The sequence below is a fragment of the Silurus aristotelis genome (assembly GCF_946808225.1).
Source record: "Silurus aristotelis genome assembly, chromosome: 12".
Classification (NCBI taxonomy): Eukaryota; Metazoa; Chordata; class Actinopteri; order Siluriformes; family Siluridae; genus Silurus; species Silurus aristotelis.
The window spans coordinates 5,106,405-5,130,186 of record NC_139585.1 but is presented as its reverse complement, the minus strand read 5'-3'; the positions used below and the strand labels follow the sequence as shown (position 1 = coordinate 5,130,186).

General features: G+C 40.4%; 2 protein-coding genes across 7 annotated transcripts in view; both read left to right on the top strand.

Moving 5' to 3' along the window:
- Positions 1-682: 682 nt before the first annotated feature.
- Positions 683-14,042, top strand: LOC310734487 (alpha-N-acetylgalactosaminide alpha-2,6-sialyltransferase 2-like). The gene is made up of 9 exons (XM_083556605.1): positions 683-822; positions 951-1,260; positions 1,455-1,617; positions 1,830-1,998; positions 2,147-2,285; positions 6,165-6,268; positions 6,474-6,557; positions 11,601-11,700; positions 13,241-14,042. Exons 1-9 carry the CDS (start codon positions 728-730, stop codon positions 13,430-13,432), a joined length of 1,356 nt encoding a protein of 451 aa, XP_083412731.1. The 5' UTR covers positions 683-727; the 3' UTR covers positions 13,433-14,042.
- Positions 14,043-18,892: 4,850 nt separating this feature from the next.
- caskin2 (CASK interacting protein 2) overlaps positions 18,893-23,782 on the top strand; it is a 69,470-nt gene continuing 64,580 nt past the window's right edge. For 3 of the 6 annotated variants that reach the window (XM_083556436.1, XM_083556437.1, XM_083556433.1), the window contains exons 1-2: positions 18,893-19,115; positions 20,206-20,531. In XM_083556436.1, the coding sequence (XP_083412562.1) occupies positions 20,438-20,531 (94 nt within the window). In that variant the 5' untranslated portion in view covers positions 18,893-19,115; positions 20,206-20,437. The remainder of the gene's footprint in view (positions 19,116-20,205; positions 20,532-23,782) is intronic. The other 3 variants (XM_083556434.1, XM_083556435.1, XM_083556442.1) reach the window with 1 other exon arrangement.

Below are 23,782 nucleotides of genomic sequence, written 5' to 3'. Positions count from 1 at the left end.
ATATGTGTATGTATGTATGTATATATATATATATATATATAGAGAGAGAGAGAGAGAGAGAGAGAGAGAGAGAGAGAGAGAGAGAGAAGAGAGAGAGAATGTGAAATACAAGATACATAAAGATACATATAGATAAAAAAAAATAGTGCAGCTGTAATGAGGAGTAAAAAGATATACTATGTAATATGTAGATGTATAGTACAGAGGTTATATACAGTGTTTTAAGATCCTTAAATAAAATAAAATAATTCCAAATTATAAAAAAAAAAAAAGAACAAAACTGATATAATACTATGTCTTAGACTCAATTAGAACTCACTTAACATGCATTCCAGATACTCACCTAATAATACCTGAAAATGAGATTTTTCAGTGTTCAAAGTTGCATATCAATAAACATCGAGTCACTTTTTACAGTGATACTGAAACAGTTTATCCAAGACAAACAATCATAATACATTTACCATTAATGAAACATTTCCATCCCCACCTTTTGTGATAAAATCTTATTAGGAAGTCATGACTTTTTATTAAGGGTATGGCTGTAAATAAACCCTTGACAAATTTGCTCAAGGAGATAAAAAAAAAAAAAAAAAACAGCACGTGTTCAAACCCAAAACGAGGAGACTTGAGCAATACGGTCATGTGCGTGTGACATTTCTAAAAGCCTCAGTCTCACACCCTTATTTTCAAACAAGACTTATGAAGGATAAGGTGATCCAGAACTATGCAGCCCCAAGTGGTTCATGTTTTAATGTTCCTGCTTTGCTGTAGTATAATTTATTTCGTAATTTGGACCAACGTGCCGGAAACATTGCACAGGTAAGAAGTTTGTTGTGGTTTTTTTTTTTTTTTTTTTTTTTGGGGGGGGAAAGATTTTGATACTAAAGCTGGAAATTGAGTGTATATTTATAAAAAAAAATATTTTTTCCAAAAAAAAAAAAAGTAAGTAAGGCAAAAAGTTCCCAACGGATCGATATTCTTGGAAGGAAAATCAATTCCTTTTTTTGTCAAAGTGGAGATGAAATCCCAGAGGAGCTTCTAAGAACCACTGTGGATGTTCCTTTGCTGAACTCGTCTCCACGCTCGCGGAACACAAACGGATTGCTGGAGAATCTCGTGCCTTCAAACGCGACAAAGATCAAACATCTTCTCCACCTGACACCCATTCCCATCCTCTACAAGAAGGATTTCAAAAAGATGCCCAAATGGGACTTCGAGGATGTTTATATGCGGAGCGGCGAAGCACCACGGCAGCAGGTCCGAGGTCTTTTTTTTTTTTTTTTTTTTTTTTTTTTACTTTTTGATCTTTTTTTTTATAAGTTTGGAATCGGTGTATCATGATCTCTTTTATCTAGAATTTGTATAATTAAAAAAACTTATATATTATTTAGTTTAATAGCTTGTTTATTGGCATCAGGTTTTGTCTAATATCCTTCCATTTTTGTTTCTAGGTCTGTTCAAAGTCTCTCCAGAACTCTAAAGACAGAGAGTTTCATGACGCTGTGCTGTGGAACATCCAGCTTTGGTTTTACAAAGACCTTCTCAATGTGAGCGAATGGAACCGACTGGCACACTTTAACAATCCGTTTGGGTTTATGGAATTTAATTATACTGGTGAGTAGTTGTGGTTTAAGAAGAAAAAAAAAAAAAAAAAGTAAAGGGAAAAATTTATTTTCAAGAAAATTTTCATAAAATTGTTTTTAATTAAGAGTTCACTATGAGAGTATTCGGGTGTCTGGATGCTGATATGTTTAAAAGAAAATAAAAAGTGCTTTAAGATAAGCTCAATAATATTTTATTAAGTAATAATTTATAATTCTCTAAAGACATTAAAAGATCAGTGGATTTGATCCCGACGCCTAAACACAATCAGCTTCTCCAAGTGCCAAATGGATCCACAGATGGATGTATCCGCTGTGCTGTGGTTGGCACCGGTGGCATTCTGTACGGCTCTAAAAGGGGCAAAGAAATCGACTCTCACGATTATGTCTTCAGGTCAGAGAAGTACCCGCAGCTCCTGCCTTGCTTTTCTCTCTCTCTCTCTCTGAAATCATTCTTCACCTGAGAGCGTTGCTCAGAAGCCTTTCTGACAGCGAGGACTCAGACATGAGGACTGAACCTCTTTAACATCTGTTTCGAACAGAGTGAACGGAGCTGTCACTAAAGGCTTCGAGGAAGATGTGGGAAATAAAACCTCTGTGTATGTGCACACGTCATTCTCCTTAACCCAGTCCAGTTTAATACTGAGGAATCATGGCTTCAACCGAGCTCCACGTGATGAGGTAGGTGTTTTGTTGATGAGTCACAGAAATATATTGACGTGCACGAGTGCCTGCCTGTGATTTTGGGAGTGATAAAGTACAAAAGGATTAAATGACTTGCTCCAGGGCAAGAGTCACAGCTTCCATTTATTTATTTATTTTATGTATAATGTCTTTCTTTCTTTCTTTCTTTCTTTCTTTCTTTCTTTCTTTCTTTCTTTCTTTCTTTCTTTCTTTCTTTCTTTCTTTCTTATGCTTGTTAATTTTCACTTTATATATGTATGTATACATAGTTTATTTATTTTTGCTATCTATCTATCTATCTATCTATCTATCTATCTATCTATCTATCTATCTATCTATCTGTCTGTCTGTCTGTCTGTCTGTCTGTCTGTCTGTCTGTCTGTCTGTCTGGTTTATATATTCATTTTATATATTCCTTGAATTGTACTCTAATATGTACAGAGAGAATTTCACTCTGCTGTAATGTATATGTAACAAGTAAAATCCTCTTTTGTTCTTTTCCTGTTGATTTATTGTTTTTCAGTGTGATTGACAAACGTTTAACCCAGCCATTAGGGGGGCACAAGCCAGTGCACTCTTAGTGCCGGTCCCAAGCCCGGGTAAATGGGGAGGGTTGCGTTAGGAAGGGCATCCAGCGTAAAACATGTGCCAAATCAAATATGCGGATCACAAATGAGAATTTCATACCGGATCGGTCGAGGCCCGGGTTAACAACGACCGCCACAGGTATCGTTAGCCGACAGGGTACCAGTGGAAATTGGGCTACTGTTGGCCGAAGGAGGAGAAGGAGAGGAGGAAGGCATCTACAGAGACGGCAGGAAAAGGAGCAGTGTAGGAGAGTAGAGGTTCGGGTTGGTACTTTAAATGTTGGTACTATGACGGGTAAAGGGAGAGAGATAGCTGATATGATGGAGAGGAGAAAGGTAGATGTGTTGTGTGTTCAGGAGACCAAGTGGAAAGGGAGTAAGGCCAGGAACATTGGAGGTGGGTTTAAACTGTTTTATCATGGTGTGGATGGGAAGAGAAATGGTGTAGGGGTGATTCTGAAGGAAGCGTACAGTAAGAGTGTAGTGGAGGTGAAGAGAGTTTCTGATAGGGTGATGATCGTGAAGGTGGAAGTTGAAGGGATGATGATAAATGTCATCAGTGCCTATGCTCCACAAGTTGGCTGTGAGATGGAGGAGAAAGAAAGATTCTGGAGTGAATTAGATGAAGTGGTAGATGGTGTACCTAGGAAAGAACGATTGGTGATTGGGGCAGACTTTAATGGGCATGTAGGTGAAGGGAACAGAGGTGATGAGGAGGTGATGGGTAGGTATGGTTTTAAGGAGAGGAATGTGGAAGGGCAGATGGTGGTAGATTTTGCTAAAAGGATGGAAATGGCAGTGGTGAACACGTATTTTAAGAAGAAGGAGGATCATAGGGTGACGTATAAGAGTGGAGGAAGGTGCACACAGGTGGATTATCTTCTGTGTAGGAGATGCAACCTGAAGGAGATTGGAGACTGTAAGGTGTTGGCGGGGGACAGTGTAGCTAGACAGCATCGGATGGTGGTCTGTAGGATGGTTTTGGAGGCGAAGAAGAAGAGGAGGAAAGTAAGGTTTGAAAGAAGAATAAGATGGTGGAAACTGAAGGAGGAAGAGTGTAGTGTGAGGATCAGGGAAGAGGTCAGACAGGGGCTCGGTGGTGGTGAAGAGGTGCCGGATGATTGGGCAACTACTGCAGGAGTGATGAGGGAGGCAGCTAGAAAAGTACTTGGTGTGACATCTGGAAATAGAAAGCAAGACAAGGAGACGTGGTGGTGGAATGAGGAAGTGCAGGAGAGCATTAGGGGAAAGAGGTTGGCAAAACAGAAGTGGGATCGACAGAGTGATGAGAAAAGTAGGCAGGAGTACAAGGAGATGCGGCAGCAGGTTAAAAGGGATGTGGTGAAAGCCAAGGAAAAGGCATATGAGGAGCTGTATGAGAGGTTGGACACTAAGGAAGGAGAAAAGGATTTATACCGATTGGCCAAGCAGAGGGACCGAGCTGGGAAGGATGTACTGCAAGTTAGAGCAATAAAGGATGGAGAGGGAAATGTGTTGGCTAGTGAGGAGAGTGTGTTGAGAAGATGGAGGGAGTATTTTGAGCAGCTGATGAATGAGGAAAATCAGAGAGAGAGAAGGTTGGAGGATGTGGAGTTGGTGAAGCAGGATGTAGATAGGATTAGTAAGGAGGAAGTGAGAGCAGCGATTAAGAGGATGAAGAATGGAAAGTCGGTTGGACCAGATGACATACCGGTAGAAGCGTGGAGATGTTTAGGAGAGATGGCAGTGGAGTTTTTAACCAGATTGTTTAACAGGATTCTGGAAGGGGAGAGGATGCCTGAGGAATGGAGAAGGAGTGTGCTGGTACCGATCTTTAAGCATAAGGGAGATGTGCAGACCTGCAGTAACTACAGGGGAATTAAGTTGATCAGTCACACCATGAAGTTATGGGAAAGAGTAGTGGAAGCCAGGTTGAGAGAAGAGGTGACCATCTGTGAGCAACAGTATGGTTTTATGCCGAGGAAGAGCACCACAGATGCCTTATTTGCTTTAAGGATGTTGATGGAGAAGTATAGAGAAGGACAGAAGGAGCTGCATTGTGTATTTGTGGATTTAGAGAAAGCGTATGACAGAGTGCCGAGAGAGGAGTTGTGGTATTGTATGAGGAAGTCAGGTGTGTCAGAGAAGTATGTGAGGGTGGTGCAGGACATGTATGAGGACAGTGTGACGGCAGTAAAGTGTGCAGTAGGTACGACAGACTGGTTCAGGGTGAAGGTTGGACTGCATCAAGGATCGGCCCTGAGCCCTTTCCTGTTTGCAGTGGTGATGGACAGGTTGACGGACGAGGTCAGACAGGAGTCTCCCTGGACTATGATGTTTGCAGATGATATTGTGATTTGTGGTGAGAGTAGAGAGCAGGTTGAGAAGAGCCTGGAGAGGTGGAGATATGCGGTGGAGAGAAGGGGAATGAAAGTCAGTAGGAGTAAGACAGAGTACATGTGTGTGAATGAGAGGGAGGGCAGTGGAGTGATGCGGTTGCAGGGATGAGAGGTGGAGAAGGTGGAGGAGTTCAGGTACCTGGGGTCAACAGTGCAAAGTAATGGAGAGTGTGTTAGGGAAGTAAAGAAAAGAGTGCAGGCAGGGTGGAGTGGGTGGAGAAGAGTGACAGGAGTGATTTGTGATAGAAGAGTATCTGCAAGAATGAAAGGGAAAGTTTATAGGACTGTGGTGAGACCTGCGATGTTGTATGGATTAGAGACAGTGGCATTGAGTAAAAGACAGGAGGTGGAGCTGGAGGTAGCAGAGCTGAAGATGTTGAGGTTTTCGTTGGGAGTGACGAGGATGGACAAGATTAGAAATGAGTTTATTAGAGGGACGGCACATGTAGGATGTTTTGGTGACAAGGTGAGGGAGGCGAGATTGAGATGGTTTGGACATGTGCAGAGAAGGGACATGAATTATATTGGTAGAAAAATGCTGAAGATGGAGCCACCAGGTAGGAGGAAAAGAGGCCAAGGAGGAAGTTCATGGATGTGGTGAGGGAAGACATGCAGGTAGTTGGTGTAAAAGAGGCAGATATAGAGGACAGGGTGGTATGGAGACGGATGATCCGCTGTGGCGACCCCTAATGGGAGCAGCCGAAAGAAGAAGAAGAAGAAGTGTGATTGACGAACGTTTGAGCAGTTATCCATTTCATTTTGTACTAAAATGGATGCAAAATTTTAACTCAACTCTATATATATTGAAGGAAATTAACAACAATAAAAACCTAATAATCAATGTTTGTGAACGTAAAAAAAAAAAAAAAGGTAATTTACATTAAAAGATAATCAGAATTTTTCCCCCAAAGGGGATTAAATATGTACTGATTCCGGAGGGTTTTCGAGATTTCTTGTGGCTGAAAGGCCTCCTGGAGAAAAAAAGGGTAACTAACGAAGAATACAGAGGTCACAGGTAAGATATCAGTCTTACATATGGCAATGTTTAAATGTCATAAAACCTACGAACAAATATTTACCAAGCTTATACGTTTTATTATATAGATGCTATCAACGAGACAGAGATATTGATTCAGTACTAAGTCATTGTGTAAATATGGCTGTAAAATTGTGCTGCAGTTGTAAAACATAAATAACCTGATAAACTTGATCTTACTCAGGCCCCATACCTACTACAGAGACCCGCTCCGAGAGGACCGATTTTACGTCCTTCATCCAGACTTCCTAAGATACATTCGCAACAGGTTTGATCTACAGTGCTTTCCACCAAGGATGGTAAATATGACCAAAGAAGTCTGTGAAAATTTGACTTAATTGTTTAACTTTTCGGATCTCTTGTTCAAGTCAAGTCAAGTGGATTTTATTGTCATTTCTGCTATACACAATGGTACACAGTACACAGTTAAAACGATACAACGTTCCTCCAGAAACCTGGTGCTACACTAAACTACACAACTAGAGCTACAACACACAACATAAAGCCAATAAAAGTGCATCGTGTGCAACCGAGTGCAGAAAAAAAAACAGGACAGACAGACAACACAAGACAGTGTGGGACAAATACACATAACACAAGATAGTAAACCTACTGTAAACTCTGAATATACAGTACTGTGCAAAGAGGACAATAAAGAGTATAAACAGATTATATGTAAAACAAATGCAATGCAGCGCAAAAACTGCATGTAAACGGAATAATATGGTTAAGTATAAATAATAAATAAATGGTGGTGGAATGGATTGAGATGAGTAATGAGTGTGTGTTGAGTTTCAGTTCAGTTCTGTGTGTTGAGAAACCTGATGGTTTGCGTGAAAAAGCTGTTGCACAGTTTGGATGTGACGGCCCAAATGCTTCGGAACCGCTTTCCTGATGAAAGGAGGGTAAAGAGTGTGTGTGTGAGGGGTGTGTGGGGTCGTCCATAATGCCGTTGGCTTTGCGGATGCAGCGTGTGGTGTAAATGTCCATGATGAAGGGGAGAGAGACTCCGATGATCTTCTCAGCCGTCCTCACGATCCTCTGTAGGGCCCTCAGGATGGGGGAAGGGAGATAAGCTTTCCTTGGCCTTCTGACAAAGTAGAGACGCTGCTATGTTTTCTTGCTGATGGATCCATCGATGATCAGTGGAGAATGGCCACTCTGTAAGTCCACAACCATCTCTTTGGTTTTGTCAACATTCAGAGACAGGTTGTTCGCTGCACACCAGGCTGTTAACTGTTGCACCTCCTCTCTGTATTCTGACTCGTCGTTTTTGCTGATTGGCGAACTTGACGATATGGGTCGAGCTGTGCATTGCTACACAGTTGTGAGTCAGCAGAGTGAACAGCAGTGGGCTGAGCACACAGCCCTGAGGAGCCCCAGTGCTCAGTGTGGTGGTGCTGGATATGCTGTTTCCGATCCAGACCAACTGAGGTCTCCCAGTCAGGAAGTCCAGGATCCAGTTACAGAGGGACTTGTCCAGGCAGAGTAGGCTCAGCTTCTCAATCAGGTGATTGAGAAGGGTTGATTGTGTTGAACGCTGAACTAAAGTCTATGAACAGCATTTGTACGTACAAAGAAACAAAACACAATTTTATCCAAAAAATAAATACAAAATCAATATTGTTAAATATGTGTAACAATTATTGGCACCCTTTCAGAGACAATTTATTTGGTTACTCAAAACATCTTCTTTTCAATGGCTTAAGAAAATACACTTCCAGGTTCATAACATTTAAAGTTGACTGGAACTTGTCTTGTCTTTGTGCAACTTGTTGTGCAATTGTCCTAAAAAAAGCACCACAACTGCATTCCTGACATACTGTATGTTTTACAGACGTCATAGTCAAACGATTTTTTGTCCCTAGTCACCCAAGTCTTCTTCTTCTTCTTCTTTCGGCTGCTCCCATTAGGGGTCGCCACAGCAGATCATCCGTCTCCATACCACCCTGTCCTCTACATCTGCCTCTTTTACACCAACTACCTGCATGTCTTCCCTCACCACATCTATGAACCTCCTCCTTGGCCTTCCTCTTTTCCTCCTACCTGGTGGCTCCATCCTCAGCATTCTTCTACCAATATAATTCATGTCCCTCCTCTGCACATGTCCAAACCATCTCAATCTCGCCTCCCTCACCTTGTCACCAAAACATCCTAAATTCGCTGTCCCTCTAATAAACTCATTTCTAATCTTATCCATCCTCGTCACTCAAACGAAAACCAAACGAAAACCTTAATTTTTGCAGATACCCTACTATCACAAATCACTCCTGTCACTCTTCTCCACCCACTCCACCCTGCCTCCACTCTTTTCTTCACTTCTCTAACACACTTTCCATTACTTTGCACTGTTGACCCCAGGTACCTGAATTCCTCCACCTTCTCCACCTCTTCTCCCTGCAACCGCACCCCTCCACTGCCCTCCCTCTCATTCACACACATGTATTCTGTCTTACTCCTACTGAGTTTCATTCCCCTTCTCTCCAGCGCATATCTCCATCTCTCCAGGCTCTTTTCAACCTGCTCCCTACTCTCACAACAAATCACAATATTATCTGCAAACATCATAGTCCAGGGAGACTCTGTCGTACCTACTGCACACTTCACTGCCATCACACTGTCCTCATACATGTCCTTCACCACCCTCACATACTTCTCTGACACACCTGACTTCCTCATACAATACCACAACTCCTCTCTTGGCACCCTGTCGTATGCCTTCTCTAAATCCACAAATACACAATGCAATTCCTTCTGTCCTTCTCTATACTTCTCCATCAACATTCTCAAAGCAAATAAGGCGTCTGTGGTGCTCTTCCTCGGCATGAAACCTCTTCTCTCAGCCTGGCTTCCACTACTCTTTCCCATAACTTCATGGTGTGACTGATCAACTTAATTCCCCTGTAGTTACTGCAAGACTGCACATCTCCTTTATGGTTAAAGATCGCTAAAGATCCCTAGTCACCCAAGTATATAAGAAAATATCTCTAGGGGTCGCACAGCGGATCATCTGTCTCCATACCATGTCCTTGGCCTTCCTCTTTTCCTCCTTTCTGGTGGCTAAATCCTGAGCATTCTCCTACCGATATACCACATGTCCCTCCTCTGCACATGTCCAAACCATCTCAATCTCATCTCCCACAACTCATTTCTAATACTGTCCATCCTTGTCACTTCCAACGAAAACCTCAACATCTTCAGCTCTGCTACCTCCAGCTGCGCCTCCTGTCTTTTACCATACAACATCACAGATCTCACCACAGTCATATAAACTTTCCCCTTTCACTCTTGCAAATACCCGTCTATCACAAATTACTCCTGCCATTTTTCTCCACCCAGTCTAACCTACGCTTTCCACTCTTCATCCTCTTAATCGCTGCTATAACTTCCTCCTTACTTATCCTATCCACTTCCTGCGTCACCATCTCAACACCATCTCTCTCTCTCGTTTTCCTCGTTCATCAGCTGCTCAAAATAATCCCTCCATCTGCTCAACACACTCTCCTCACTAGTCAACACATTTCCATCCTTTATTGCTCTAACTTGCAGCACATCCTTCCCAGCTCGGTCCCTCTGCCTGGCCAATCGCTACAAATCCTTTTCTCCTTCCTTAGTGTCCAACCTCTCATACAGCTCCTCATATGCCTTTTCTTTGGCTTTCGCCACATCCCTCTTTACCTGCTTCCGCATCTCCTTGTACTCCTGCCTACTTTTCTCATTACTCTGTCGATCCAAATTCTGTTTTGCCAACCTCTTTCTCCTTATGTTGTCCTGCACTTCCTCATTCCACCACCACGTCTCTTTGTCTTTCTTTCTATTTCCATATGTCACACCAAGTACCTTTCTACCTGTCTCCCTTATCACTTCTGCAGTAGTTTCCCAATCATTAAGCACTTCTTTATCACCACCGAGCCCCTGTCTGACCTCTTCCCTGAATCGCACACTACAGTCCTCCTTCTTCAGTTTCCACCATCTTATTCTTCTTTCAGTCCTCATTTTCCTCTTCTTCTTTACCTCCAAAACCATCCTACAGAGCACCATCCGATGGTGTCTAGCTAAACTGTCCCCTGCCAACACCTTACAGTCTCCAATCTCCTTCAGGTTGCATCTGCTACATAGAACATAGTCCACCTGTGTGCACCTTCCTCCACTCTTATACGTCACCCTATGATCCTCCTTCTTCTTTAAATAAGTGTTCACCATTGCCATTTCCATCCTTTTAGCGAAATCTACCACCATCTGCCCTTCTACATTCCTCTCCTTAAAGCCATACCTACCCATAACCTCCTCATCACCTCTGTTCCCTTCACCTACATGCCCAGTGAAGTCTGCCCGATTCACCAATCTTTCATTCCTAGGTACACCTTCTACCACTTCATCTAACTCAATCCAGAATTTTTCCCTCTCCTCCATCTCACAACCCACTTGTGGAGCATAAGCACTGATGACATTTATCATCACGCCTTCAACTTTCAGCTTCACATTCATCAGAAAGTCTCTTCACCTCCAATACACTCTTACTGTACTCTTCCTTCAGAATCACCCCTACACCATTTCTCTTTCCATCTACACCATGAAAGAACAGTTTAAACCTCCACCTCCAATGTTCATGGTTTCCACCGGTACCCTGTTGTCAAATTGGTTGGTAACTCGGGCCTCGACCGATCCGGTATGAAATTCTGATTCCTGATCCGCATATTTGATTTGGCTCATGTTTTACGCTGGATGTCCTTCATAACACAACCCTCACATTAGGAGTGACCTGCCTTGTGCAACCCTAATGGCTGGGTTACTTGTGTTATCTTTTACTAATATTTAAATTATTTTGATGAACTGAAACATTAAAGTGTAACAAACATGCAAACAAATCAGGAAGGGGGCAAATGCTTTTTCACACCACTGTATATTTGATAGAGATTAAAAAAAAAAATTAATAAAACTGTGTTTGTAAATTGTTTATATCCATAAATATAAAGCGTGTTTTAGTGAATGTTTTGAACAAAAGATCAAAAGATAAAGGCAATTTTTTTCACAGCCTTCTTTACTCAAATTTACTGACAGTACCAATTTTATTGAAGGGAACTTTCGGGGTGATTATGGCTTTATAATGTCATTTATGGGTGTTTCTTAGCAGTCTGAGAACAAACCAGATAACCCTGAATGTGTGTTAATCTTTAATCACAATCACACTTGTGTCACTGTAATAACTTTGAAAGGAGAAACTCCTGTATACATTTTAATATTAAAATCGACACAATTACATTTATTAATCTTTATTTTTATTTATTTATTTATTTTTTTGCTATTTCAGATTCATTCCATCCAGAACTCTGGATAATTCGCACTGGTTTATATACAGACCGACCAACGGAGCATTCGCATTGTTCTTAGCTCTTCACACATGCGATATCGTAAGTGTTCTCTCTGTGTTCATGTGTTGGGTATATTAATTTTGCTGAAACAACAAATTAATTGAGAAATTTAAATTGTATATATATATATATATATATATATATATATATATATATATATATATATATATATATATGGATTAGTTAACCAATGACTTATTATTGCTTTTTTGTTGTTGCTTCAGCATAATTAATTAAATGTATTATTGTTATTTAAATTATCTTCACAGTTGTAACAATATAAATACAAATAGAAATAAGAAACTTTTGAATAATATATATTATACATTTTATATAAAATAATATTTGTATTATTTTATATTATAATATAGTATAATATAACAAATTATTATATTATATTATATTATATTATATTATATTATATTATATTATATTATATTATATTATATTATATTATATTATTATAATATAATATAATATAAGATAAGATAAGATAAGATAAGATAAGATAAGATAAGATAAGATAATTATATTATATTGGGACACTGTGTTAAATGTAAAAAATGTAGAACGCAATAATTTGCACATTTTATAAGCCTATATTTTATTCACAGTAAAACATAGAAAACAATTCAAATGTTTAAACTGTGATTTATGCCAATTTAAAGAAAAAATAAGTTATGAGGTTTGACTGCAACAAAAGTCTGGAACAAACGAAGTGTTATTAAAATAGCAGATCAGTGAGCTGACCGGATATGAATAGTGTATCTTATCAAAGCTCTAAGAACTAAAGGTGGGCAAAGCTTTAGCAATCTGTGAAAAACTGTAACTACAAATTGAGCATATTATATAAAATATTACTGTTCTTATTACCAGTCTTGTTCTACTTCTCTTCGATGTTATTAGTATTATTATACTCCGATCAGGCAATACATTATGACCACCTGCCTAATATTGTGTTGGTCCCTCTTTTACTGTCAAAACAGTCTCGACTCATTGATCATTAACAGCATTAACTTCTTCAGCAGTTTGAGCTACAGGAGTTCGTCTGTTGGATGGTACCACACGAACCAGCCTTCGCTCCTCACGTGCATCAATGATCCTCGGCTGCTCACGACCCTGTCGCTGGTTCACCACTGTTACTTGGAGCACTTTTGATAGAATCTGACCACTGCAAACCAGGAACATCCCACAAGAGCTGCAGTTTTGGAGATGCTCTGACCCAGACGTCTAGACGTCACAATTTGTCAAACTCACTCAAATCCTTACACTCGCCCATTTTTCCTGCTTCTAACATCAACGTTTAGTACTAAATATTTATTTGCTGCCTAATAAATAAATCCACCCACTAACAGGTGCCATGATGAAGAGATCATCAGTGTTCTTCACTCTGAATGTCATAACGTCATAATGTTATGCCTGATCGGTTTATATAAGTCTTGCCATTTCTGCTTCTCTTCAATGTTATTAGTATTACTTTATGTTTATATAATAATATTGTACATTAAGAGTAATAATTATAGTGCTAGTTAATTATCTATGACTGAATGTAAAGCTCATTTCTTTTCTCGTAACTCAGGTGGATGTCTATGGATTCATCACTGCAAACCACAGCAAATACTCCAACTATTACTATGATAGAAACACGAAAACCAGTGTTGTTTTTTACATCAATCACGACTATAACCTGGAAATAAAAACATTGAAGAAGCTGCATAATGCTGGAATCATCAACCTTTACCAAAGAGAGGAAGAACTAAATCAGCCTTAATGTGCTTTCGCCACATCCCTCTTTACCTGCTGCCGCATCTCCTTGTACTCCTGCCTACTTTTTTCATCACTCTGTTGATCCCAATTCTGTTTCTTCAACCTCTTTCTCCTTATGCTTTCCTGCACTTCCTCATTTCACCACTATGTCTCTTTGTCTTCCTTTCTATTTACAGATGTATTTGATAACCAGGGCTTCATCCGATCCGCTATAAATTTCTGATTTGTGATCCGCATTTTTATTTGGTACATGTTTTTACGCTGGATGTCCTTCATAACACAACCCTCACATTTATCCGGGCTTGGGACCAGCACTAAGAGTGCACTGGGTTTATAATTTTTCTATAAATAATTTCTATATTACTGCAAGAATATTTACACACACACACACACACACACACACAGAAACTCAGGTAAATGCACCTATATGTCAAATGTACTGCTGTATAATTTGTTGTCTTTATGTAATATTGTAACATGTCTGTAATGTTTTGTAATGTTGCATTAGCTCTGTGTATGAGCAGTATATACCAAGTTTTTTTTATGTTTTTTGAGAGACACATGCATGCTAATTTTGTTTCTATGCAACAAACTGGGGTTATTTACATGTTGGAAGTTTTACTTTGACCAAATATTGCAAATATTGCAATGTCCAGATATTTTACTTTATTTTCATTGAAAAATCCTCCCTTAGCACAATCAGGGTCCGGACACTTGGTTTCTCCAAACATTCTGCTGAAATATTTTGTAGAGCTTGGCAAAGATGTTCTTCACTAGTTGGAGATTTTTTTGTTCATCCCAGAGAAGTTCAGGATTTAGGTCTGGTCATTCCATGACTCCAGACTACTGTTTGCTCTCTAAATAATGCTTACAGTACATACGCTTCAGTGATCCGCAGTCCAGACCGAATTGCATGGTGTTAAAATGTGGAATGGTTGCCACATTGGTTCAGTATTTCTTTCATTTTCTGGAACTTTCCCTGCTCCAAAGAAACCTATCAAGCTTCCACCTCCATGTTAGACTGTGGGGGTGAGGCAGTCTCCTAACATCATCAGCTGGAACCAAATTCCTTGTGTGTGTCAACACACTTGGCCAATAAACCTGATTCTGATTCTGATCTCTCCTGTTCTCAGTTCTTGTGGTTAAGCCAATAATATCCAATTTGGACTCTTCTGCCCACTTTCTTTCAGTCATTCACAATCCAATTGTCTTTTACCCAGTTTGAAACCAAAGGAACATACGTACAGTACAGACCAAAATTTTGGACACACCTTCTCATTCAAAGAGTTTTCTTTATTTTCATGACTATGAAAATTGTAGATTCACACTGAAGGCATCAAAACTATGAATGAACACATGTGGAATTATATATGGAATTATATACATAACAAAAAAGTGTGAAACAACTGAAAAATGTCATATTGGAGGTTCTTCAAAGTAGCCACCTTTTGCTTTGATTACTGCTTTGCACACTCTTGGCATTCTCTTAAAGAGCTTCAAGAGGTAGTCACCTGAAATGGTCTTCCAACAGTCTTGAAGGAGTTCCCCCGAGAGATGCTTGGCACTTGTTGGCCCTTTTGCCTTCACTCTGCGGTCCAGCTCACCCCTAAACCATCTCGATTGGGTTCAGGTCCGGTGACTGTGGAGGCCAGGTCATCTGGCGCAGCACCCCATCACTCTCCTTCTTGATCAAATAGCCCTTGATGCCTTCAGTGTGACTCTACATTTTTCATAGTCATGAAAATAAAGAAAACTCTTTGAATGAGAAGGTGTGTCCAAACTTTTGGTCTGTACTGTATGTCTCAAATCATAAAAGACAATGTGTTTCCAGTGTTTGACAGGCATTATTCTCACTTTATATGTATACAGTAAATCTATTTATATAAAGACTATTAAAATAAACTGTGTGTACTATGAATCCAATGTAGTTTAAGACCAGGGACACTGTGATTCGTCCTGTAATTTTTTGTGTTGAAATTGTGTAATTGCGCCTATTGGACAGCAGGTGGAAGCAGATATCATCTGAAGCAGATAATACAGCACGTGTGGAAGCATGCAAATGAGTTTGACCTGATAAAAACATCTGTCCAGGCAAATTATGAACTTCTGAACTTGATATATATATATATCTATCTTCTTTCTGGTTAAAAGTGAACTGATGTAGGTGAGGCGAGGAGGCCAGTGGTGCCGTTCCAATTCATTCCAAAGGTGTTCAACAGTGTTGAAATCCGAGCTCTATAGCAGGAGATCTTCCACTCCAAGCCATGTAAAGCATGTCTTTATGGAGATGACTTTGTGCTTTTCGTGCACGGCATGCTGAAACTGGTTCAGGTCTTCAAGTTCAAGTGAAGGAAAAATCCATCAGGTCCAATCCAGAAGATTGAAGAACCATCTGGTTTGCAGTGTAAGATCTCAATCTGATCGAGCATCTGTGTGACAGCACATCTTCCAGGATCTAGTGGAGTCCATGCCTTGACACGCCAGAGCTGTTTCAGTTTTATGGCTGACATGCTACGTAGGTGTAGATCTTCACATTCCTCCTTCGAATCTGCCTTCGAACCTTCCACATCATGCATTATCTTGCAGGAAGTAACCATTCTAAGAAACGTTTATTGTGCCCATGGAGGAGATCAAAAACACTAGATAGGCTTTGACGCTCACATGATGTCTGATTGATATTACCAGTTCCGGTGCAAGCCCAGAAAACATTACCCTCACCATTACACCACAACCACCAGTCCGTAAGATTAACACAAACTCCTGGATTCAATCGGATCAATTCGGCCAAATTCTGATCCGACATTCAGCAAAGCAGGAATTGAGATGTTTCAGATTCGTTTTTAACCTGTCTTGGTTTACTTGTACCTACTAAATGCTCGAATCCCAGTGGAAGCAGTGAAATCCACTTAAGTCGTTTTGTTGTTGAAGCATACACTCTGAGGATCTAAGATGCTTTTCTTCTCAACAGGGATGCAAAGAGTGGCTATTGGTTATAGCAATAAAGTGAAGGTGTAGCTCAGTGCTCAAAGTGCTGGGTTCCAGATCAGCAGGTTGGGGTTTCAAGCCTCAGTATTTCAAGCCAAGCTGCCACTCTTGGGCTCTTGAGCAAGCTCTTAACCTTCTGTCGCACTCCAGAGATGTATCATCGCTAACCCCAGCTTCTTAACAACACCAGGATATGTGAAGAAAGAATTTCACTGTGCTGTAATGTGTACGACAAGTATGAAGCTCTTTTTACCTTTATTTTTGTTCCTGCTGGTTTGAGCTAGTCTGGATGTTCTCCTCTGTGCTCTTCCATGAATAAGGAGATGTTTCTTGTGACAGAACTGACTTTCACAGTTTGTTGATGGATGGATTGTTGCTATAAAAGCTATAAAGAAACTTCTTCTTCTTCTTCTTCTTCTTCTTCTTCTTCTTCTTCTTCTTCTTCTTCTTCTTCTTCTTCTTCTTCTTCTTCCGGCTTCTCCCATTAGGGGGCGCCCGCAGCGGATCATCCGTCTTCATACCCTCTGTCCTCTACAGCTGCCTCTTTCAGACCAACTACTAGCAAGATAAAATAAAAAAGTAATAAATGAAGATAAAGACACTGTACAATGAGTGCAGGGGTGCACTTTAAAAGTGAAAAATCATTTTCCAAAATAAGTCCAAAGGTGCAGAGGTTAAATATGGTCGTCTTCATTGTTTGCGTTGATGTAACACAAATGTAATAAGAATGTTGGGTTCACGTTGATGTCTGGTTTAGTGTTTATGGAGGCAGATAAGAGATGATGGTGGGTCCATGGTGTTGCTGATGAGGTCAGTTGATGGTGGAAAGTTTTTCTGGTGTGAGGGTTTTGGTCCTGATGGACCAAAAAGAATAAAATCTCATTTAATAAGTAGGTATTAAGATCGAGTTCCAAAGATCCTAAAGTACCCAAGGATCAAGTTTCAAAAGTCTAATAGTCTGAAGATACAGTATTTTCTGAAGAAACAGACTATCGGTCACTTTAAGGACAATCACATAACTTTCTTCTCCTATTAGGGGGCGCCACAGCGGATCATCCGCATGTTTGATTTGGCACATGTTTTTACGCTGGATGCCCTTCCTAACGCAACCCTCCCCATTTATCCGGGCTTGGGCCTGGCACTAAGAGTGGCTGGGGTTGGTTCCCTGACCGGGGATCGAACCCGGGTTACAGCGGTGAGAGCGCCGCATCCTAACCACTAGACCACCAGGGGACTTTAAGGACAATCACATAAAAAAAATTTTTTTTTTTAATTGAGAGAGATATATATGAGAAAAAAAAGGTGTATGCTTGGTACGCTTATTACTCCAAAAAGTAAGGGGGTTAAGGACAATCACATCAACCACCTTAATTTTTTACTGATTTACTGTTTACTGTAATAAGCGTACCAAGCATACCTTGTGTATACACCTTTTTTCTCATATATATATCTCTCTATATATAATTTTTTATATAGTTTATACTTTATTTATCTACCTTCTTTTTCTTGTTTTTTTTTCCCCCATCCTATTCCCTCATACCGGACCGTCGTAAAGAGCATATCACTGCATGTCGTACCCTGTATGTACGTGTATGTGACAAATGAAATTAGATTTGATTTGATCTGATTTGATTTGAGATGAGGTAAAAAAGGGGGATCCCCATTCTAATTATCTTTTTGGGTTTGATATGTTTTTTTTTATTTCAAGAAATCTTATCTTGCCTTTTCATTTAGAAGAGAGTGAAAGGGAAAATTTATAGGACTGTGGTGAGACCTGAGATGTATGGTTTAGAGACAGTGGCATTGAGTAAAAGACAGGAGGTGGAGCTGGAGGTAGCAGAGCTGAAGATGTTGAGGACAGGATTAGAAATGAGTTTATTAGAGGGACAGCGCATGTAGGACGTTTTGGAGACAAGGTGAGGGAGGTGAGATTGAGATGGTTTGGACATGTGCAGAGGAGGGACATGGGGTATATCAGTAGGAGAATGCTGAGGATGGAGCCACCAGGAAGGAGGAAAAGAGGAAGACCAAAGAGGAGGTTCATGGATGTGGTGAAGGAAGACATGCAGGTAGTTGGTGTGACAGAGGCAGATGTAGAAGACAGGGGGGGGGGGAGCAGGTATGGAGACAGATGATCCGCTGTGGCGCCCCTTAATGGGAGAAGCCGAAAAAAGAAGAAGAATATCTTGAGCAGTGGCAGCAGCATAAACGATGGTGATAGAGTTAAAGGACGATGGTGAAGATGGAGCAACCATTGCTCAGTCGCAAACTTCCACCCATTCTGATGAAGCATTTTCACCTACATTATTTTTTTGCACCAGCTTTCGGCCAGATGTTTGGCTGAAACGAGTGAGCAGGTGTGCAGGTGTTCCTAATAAAGTGGACGGAGAGAAGAAAGGAAGTAACGAAGCTGAAGAGGAGAAGAGCGACAACCCACGTGTTGGAGTTGCAGCAGAAATGCGCCTGTGGGCGGAGCCAGTCGACAGGCACGGGAGCGCGCGCTTCTCCGCCTGACTCTCGAGCGCCCGGTGGCGTGTCAAACACGTTCACGCGCTACCGGAGTCCGCTTCCGTCTTCTGAATGAGGGACAGGACCAGGCGGAGATCATGGCGTCATGGTTTATTATAATTATAATCATTATTATTACAATTATTATTATTCTGCCGAGTGATTCTAAGACTGAAACAACTTCGTGTCGTGCGGTGAGTTCAGTGTGTGTGTGTGTGTATGTGTATGTGTGTGTGTGTGTTTGTATATGCGCCGCGCGCGTGCGTGTGTGCGTGCGTGCGTGTAAAACAACACATTAGATCCAGCCTGGATTCGAGTTTTTATAGTAAACTTTTAAAGTTATGCGTGATAAAAAAAAAAGTGCATTGCATTCAAAAGTCACTAAGGTCACGTGTGAAACTGACACGTGGCTTTTACACCTTGAAACATTTTTGCTCTTTTAAAATTTTTTTGCGTAATATTTCACCTGCATTTGTTGTGAAGTTTTTCCACGTGACGTATTTATTTTCACGTCAATGTTCCTTTTTTTTTTGTTTGTTTTTACACCTTAATATTTTCTATTTGTGTATATTTTCCCCACTTAAAAAAAAATGTCACGTCTCTGTTTCGCACGTGCTTTGGGGCACTTTTTTTTTATTTACTTTCCACACGTGGGAAACAGTTTTAAACATTTCACGCTTTTTTTGTGAAAAGAAATCAGTCGCGTGGAAAATCGCGCGTGTCGCGAGATAGCATGAAAAAAATAACGTGTGGATAACGAAAGTCTGACAATAAACTAATCTAAGGAGGAAATAAATAAATATAAAAAAGCGTGAAATGTTTACAAATGTTTCGCACGTGCTTTGGGGCAGTTTTTATGTTCAACACTTTTGTCTCGTGACGCACGTGAAGTTCAATTTTTGTTTAATTTCTTTTCCAATTGTTTCATTGTCCATGTTATTCCCCCCCCCCCCCCCCTATGATTTCTTTCCCATGACTGTTTAAACGTATATCACGTGACTGGGCATTGTATGCACATTGTGAATGACTTTTTTCTGAAGTCATCGATCCTGTCCTCAGGGACCTCCACTAAGACCTGTTTTGTTTTTTTGTCCTGATCTTGTTAATGAAAGGCCATGGACCTCTCACTTAGCTTTCTGATGTATAGTTGAGAGTCTTGGATCTCCAACCTTTTTCCCAGAGACCTACATCATTAAGTTATCTCACTAATGTTAGAAGAAACGTTGCAGAGATCGCAGGTTTGATGGCTCTCGTTATTTATTATTATTTTTTTTTTCCGGACAGGATCTTCAAGTTTCCGGCTGGAGAATGGCACTTAGTACAGATAAACAGGATGGCTTAAGCCAAACCTCTTGACGATTGAGACGTCTGAATAAGAAGAACCGGACTGTATAGCATCTGTTTGAGGAAATAACCACGTGATGCTTGGAAAGCGAAGAAATGCAGCATGTTGTGGAGAACTAAGATTAAGCCCGTCTGAAGTGAGACTATAACTCGTCAGGGTTGGAGAAAAGCCATGGGAAAAGAGCAGGACCTCCTGCTGGCTGTAAAGAATGGAGACGTTCTCGCTGCGAATAAACTCCTCGCCAAGATCAAGGCCAACCGAAATAGTAAGTGGGTGATGGCAAGTTCCATCTCAAACCATTTAATGTGATCAGTTTTGTGTACGTTCTCTAGATTTCTTTTGACGTTTTATACACTATAGAAGTTTTGAACATCGGACTAATCAGATTCATATGTACTTCTTTTTGAACAGCCGATTTTATTCAGTTTCCATTAACAGTTAGAATAACCTCCACTCTTCTGGGAAGATGTTCCACTAGAATTTGGTGTGTGCTTGTGGAGATTTATGCTTTAGACACTAAATGTACTTATTTAGGTGAGGTGAGAAGACCAGGGGTGCAGACAGCATTCCAATTCATACTAAAGGTGTTCAATAGCGTGGAAGCTCTAGAGCAGGAGATGTTCCACTCCAACTCATGGAGCCGGCTTTGTGCACAGGAGCATTGCCATGCTGGGACAGGTTTGCGTCTTCTAGTTCAAGTGAAGAGAAAATTCAATGCTTCCACCTCCAAAGACACCGTGTATAATAACTTTGTGGAAACAGTCTGGGGAGGAACTACATATGTCTGGAAAGGTGTCTATTACGTTTGTTCATATAGTGTAGCTTTATGGGTGTTTAGTGATGATATGTGATGTTTAGTGCTTATTTGCTGCTTCTACTGAAAGCTGATGTTCTCAGAGCTGTACTTTTGTTGTCACTAGTCAGAATTTGGCCACATGGCCCTTAAGGGAAGTACAGATCATCAAAAAAAAAAAAAGAGGAGCAGATGGTCGATGAACTCTGCTAATTAGTTTAGCTGTTGGTTAGTCACACACTTCACCTTGGAAGCTGTTCAGGTGATTTTCTTTTTTTTTATTTATTTTTTTGCAAAGGATGCAACAAAACATTAATTAATTAACGATTAAATGCCTGCAGGATCAAATGCTGTGTTCTTCCAAAGGTTCTTCGGAATTGTTGAGGTTTTTGTTCAGTGTGGTTCTCTCGAACGCTTCGTACGATTCGACAATATTGTCCCACGAAGAGGATGTGAAAATCTGCGTATTAGAGAGAGCTTCTCCAATACGGACAGATGTATTTAATATCGTGTCTGAATATTACCGAAGATTATTTTCCAGTTTTAGTTGTATATTATTTTAAAACAATGCACTTCGTCCCCAAGTGACTGTACAGAGATAAATCTTCTTCTCCCAGCTGCTCCTGTTAGGGATCATCCATCTCCATACCTCCCTCTGTCCTCTACATCTGCTTCTTTCACCCCCAACCTTCACCACATCCATAAACCTCCTCCTTGGTCTTCCTCTTTTCCTCCTTCCTGGTGGCTCCATCCTCAGCATTCTCCTACCGATATTCCCCATGTCCAAACCATCTCAATCTCACGTCCCTCACCTTGTTTTCAAAACGTCCTACATGTGCTGTCCCTCTAATAAACTCATTTATAAAACTTTGACAGAGATAAATAGGTTATAAATTTTTTGTTGGAAAGGAAAAACAACCTTAAATGGGATGAGGAAGAAACCTTGAGAGGAACCAGACTCAAAAGAGAAATGAAGCCATTCTAGTAGACTATTGATATTAATTAGATTGGATTAGATTAGATACAATTTTGTCATTTTGCAAGGTACATGTACGCAGCCAATGAAATGCATAAGTGGCCTATTTACAATAAATAATAACAATAAATAATTACAGTCCAGATCCGTCTTTAAAGTTCTTTTGGTTGCCCAGTAACGTCACGGATGTTGTAGAACCATCTGTAGCTGTACAGTGCTCTCTACAATTGAATTCTCCATCCAGAGGCAGGGTGTCCGGATAAATCAGGTGGATCCGAAGTGGTCACTAGTACTTTAGAAGGATCTTTAACTTGACAGAGAGATTGAGAGAAGGAGAGGAGAGGGTTAACGTTTTAATGCACCAGTGGGAACAGTCACACCAGAAATTATGAAATAAAACTCTTTATTCTTTCGGCTGCCCCCGTTAGGGGTCGCCACAGCGGATCATCCGTCTCCACACTACACTGTCCTCTACATCTGCCTCTTTCAAACCAACTACCTGCATATGTTCCCTCACCACAAACCCGTTTCCTGGAAAATGCACTCATATGCGAGTCCAAAGTCCAAAAGCTTTGTGTGAGGAAAAAAAAAAAGATATTGTCATTGCCATTACTGCATGTAGTTATGACTTGAAATAGAGAATTGTTATATATTTAAATATGTATCTAATTGATCAAATGAACCAGTGAACAGTGTACAGTATGATGTGCTACCATTATAAAGTGTATAATGGGATAAAAACTGAAAACGAAACCTCATTGCTCACAGCTGAATTGCAGTACAAAGTTCAACAACATGCTGGATAGAGTATCTACACATTCTTACAACATGTACACTGTAAAGATGTGGAGATCTGAAGATTACACCTGTGTGTACTTGTTGAACATTGCGTTCTTACTTTGTCCTTCTTTGCGATTTACTAAAAAATCTCCACTCTTCTGGAAGGCTTTCTACTGGATTTCGGGGGATTTGTGTGCAGTAGATGCTTATATTGGGTGTTTCATTGTTTTAGTTCATCCCAAAGGTGTTTGGTGGGGTTGAGGTCACACCACCGAGCAGGAGTTTTCCCACTCTAACTTCATAACGTTGTCATGCTCAAGCTGGTTTCAAAGAGAAATTGTAATACTACACCATTTATCGCCATTCTAGATCATTCTGTGCTTCTAACTTTGTAGGAGAAACACATAGGTGTGATGGTCAGATGTCCACATATTTTTGGCCATTCCATTTATATCACTTTGCTAAATACTGACCTATCATAAGGAGGAAAGAAGGCCTAGTGTGAAAAGACATCACTCAGTCTCTTGTGCATGTTTTTTATATATATATATCATGCACAAACCTTTTTTTTTTTTTTTTTTTGTGGAAAATTCCACACTCTTCTGAGAAGACGTTCTACTAGATGTTGGGAGTGTGCTAGTGGAGATTTGTGCTCATCCAGACGCATAAAGCCGGGTACTGACGTAGATGAGAAGGTGAGGAGGTCTGGGGTGCAGTCAGCGTTCACATTCATTCCAAAGGTGTTCAATATGGTCGATATGAGCTCTGTAGAAGGAGATCTTCCGCTCCAACCCTCATATAGCATATCTTCATGGAGCTGGCCTAGTTCATGTGAAGGAAAAATGTAATGCTAATGAATCTAATGACATCCTATACAATTGTCTGGAAATGTCAGGAGTCCCAACTGTAGTCCGTTTTGTGTAGTAATTTTTTTTTCCAGGCATGTAATAATTTATAATAGACTGAA

Bases quoted from the DNA above. Each gene is read 5' to 3' on its own strand.
- LOC310734487 (XM_083556605.1), top strand. From the start codon at position 728: ATGCAGCCCCAAGTGGTTCATGTTTTAATGTTCCTGCTTTGCTGTAGT. The intron at 823-950 runs GTAAGAAGTTTG...AAAAAAAGTAAG, and splicing joins GTGCCGGAAACATTGCACAG to TAAGGCAAAAAGTTCCCAAC. The intron at 6,558-11,600 runs GTTTGATCTACA...TTGCTATTTCAG, and splicing joins CTAAGATACATTCGCAACAG to ATTCATTCCATCCAGAACTC.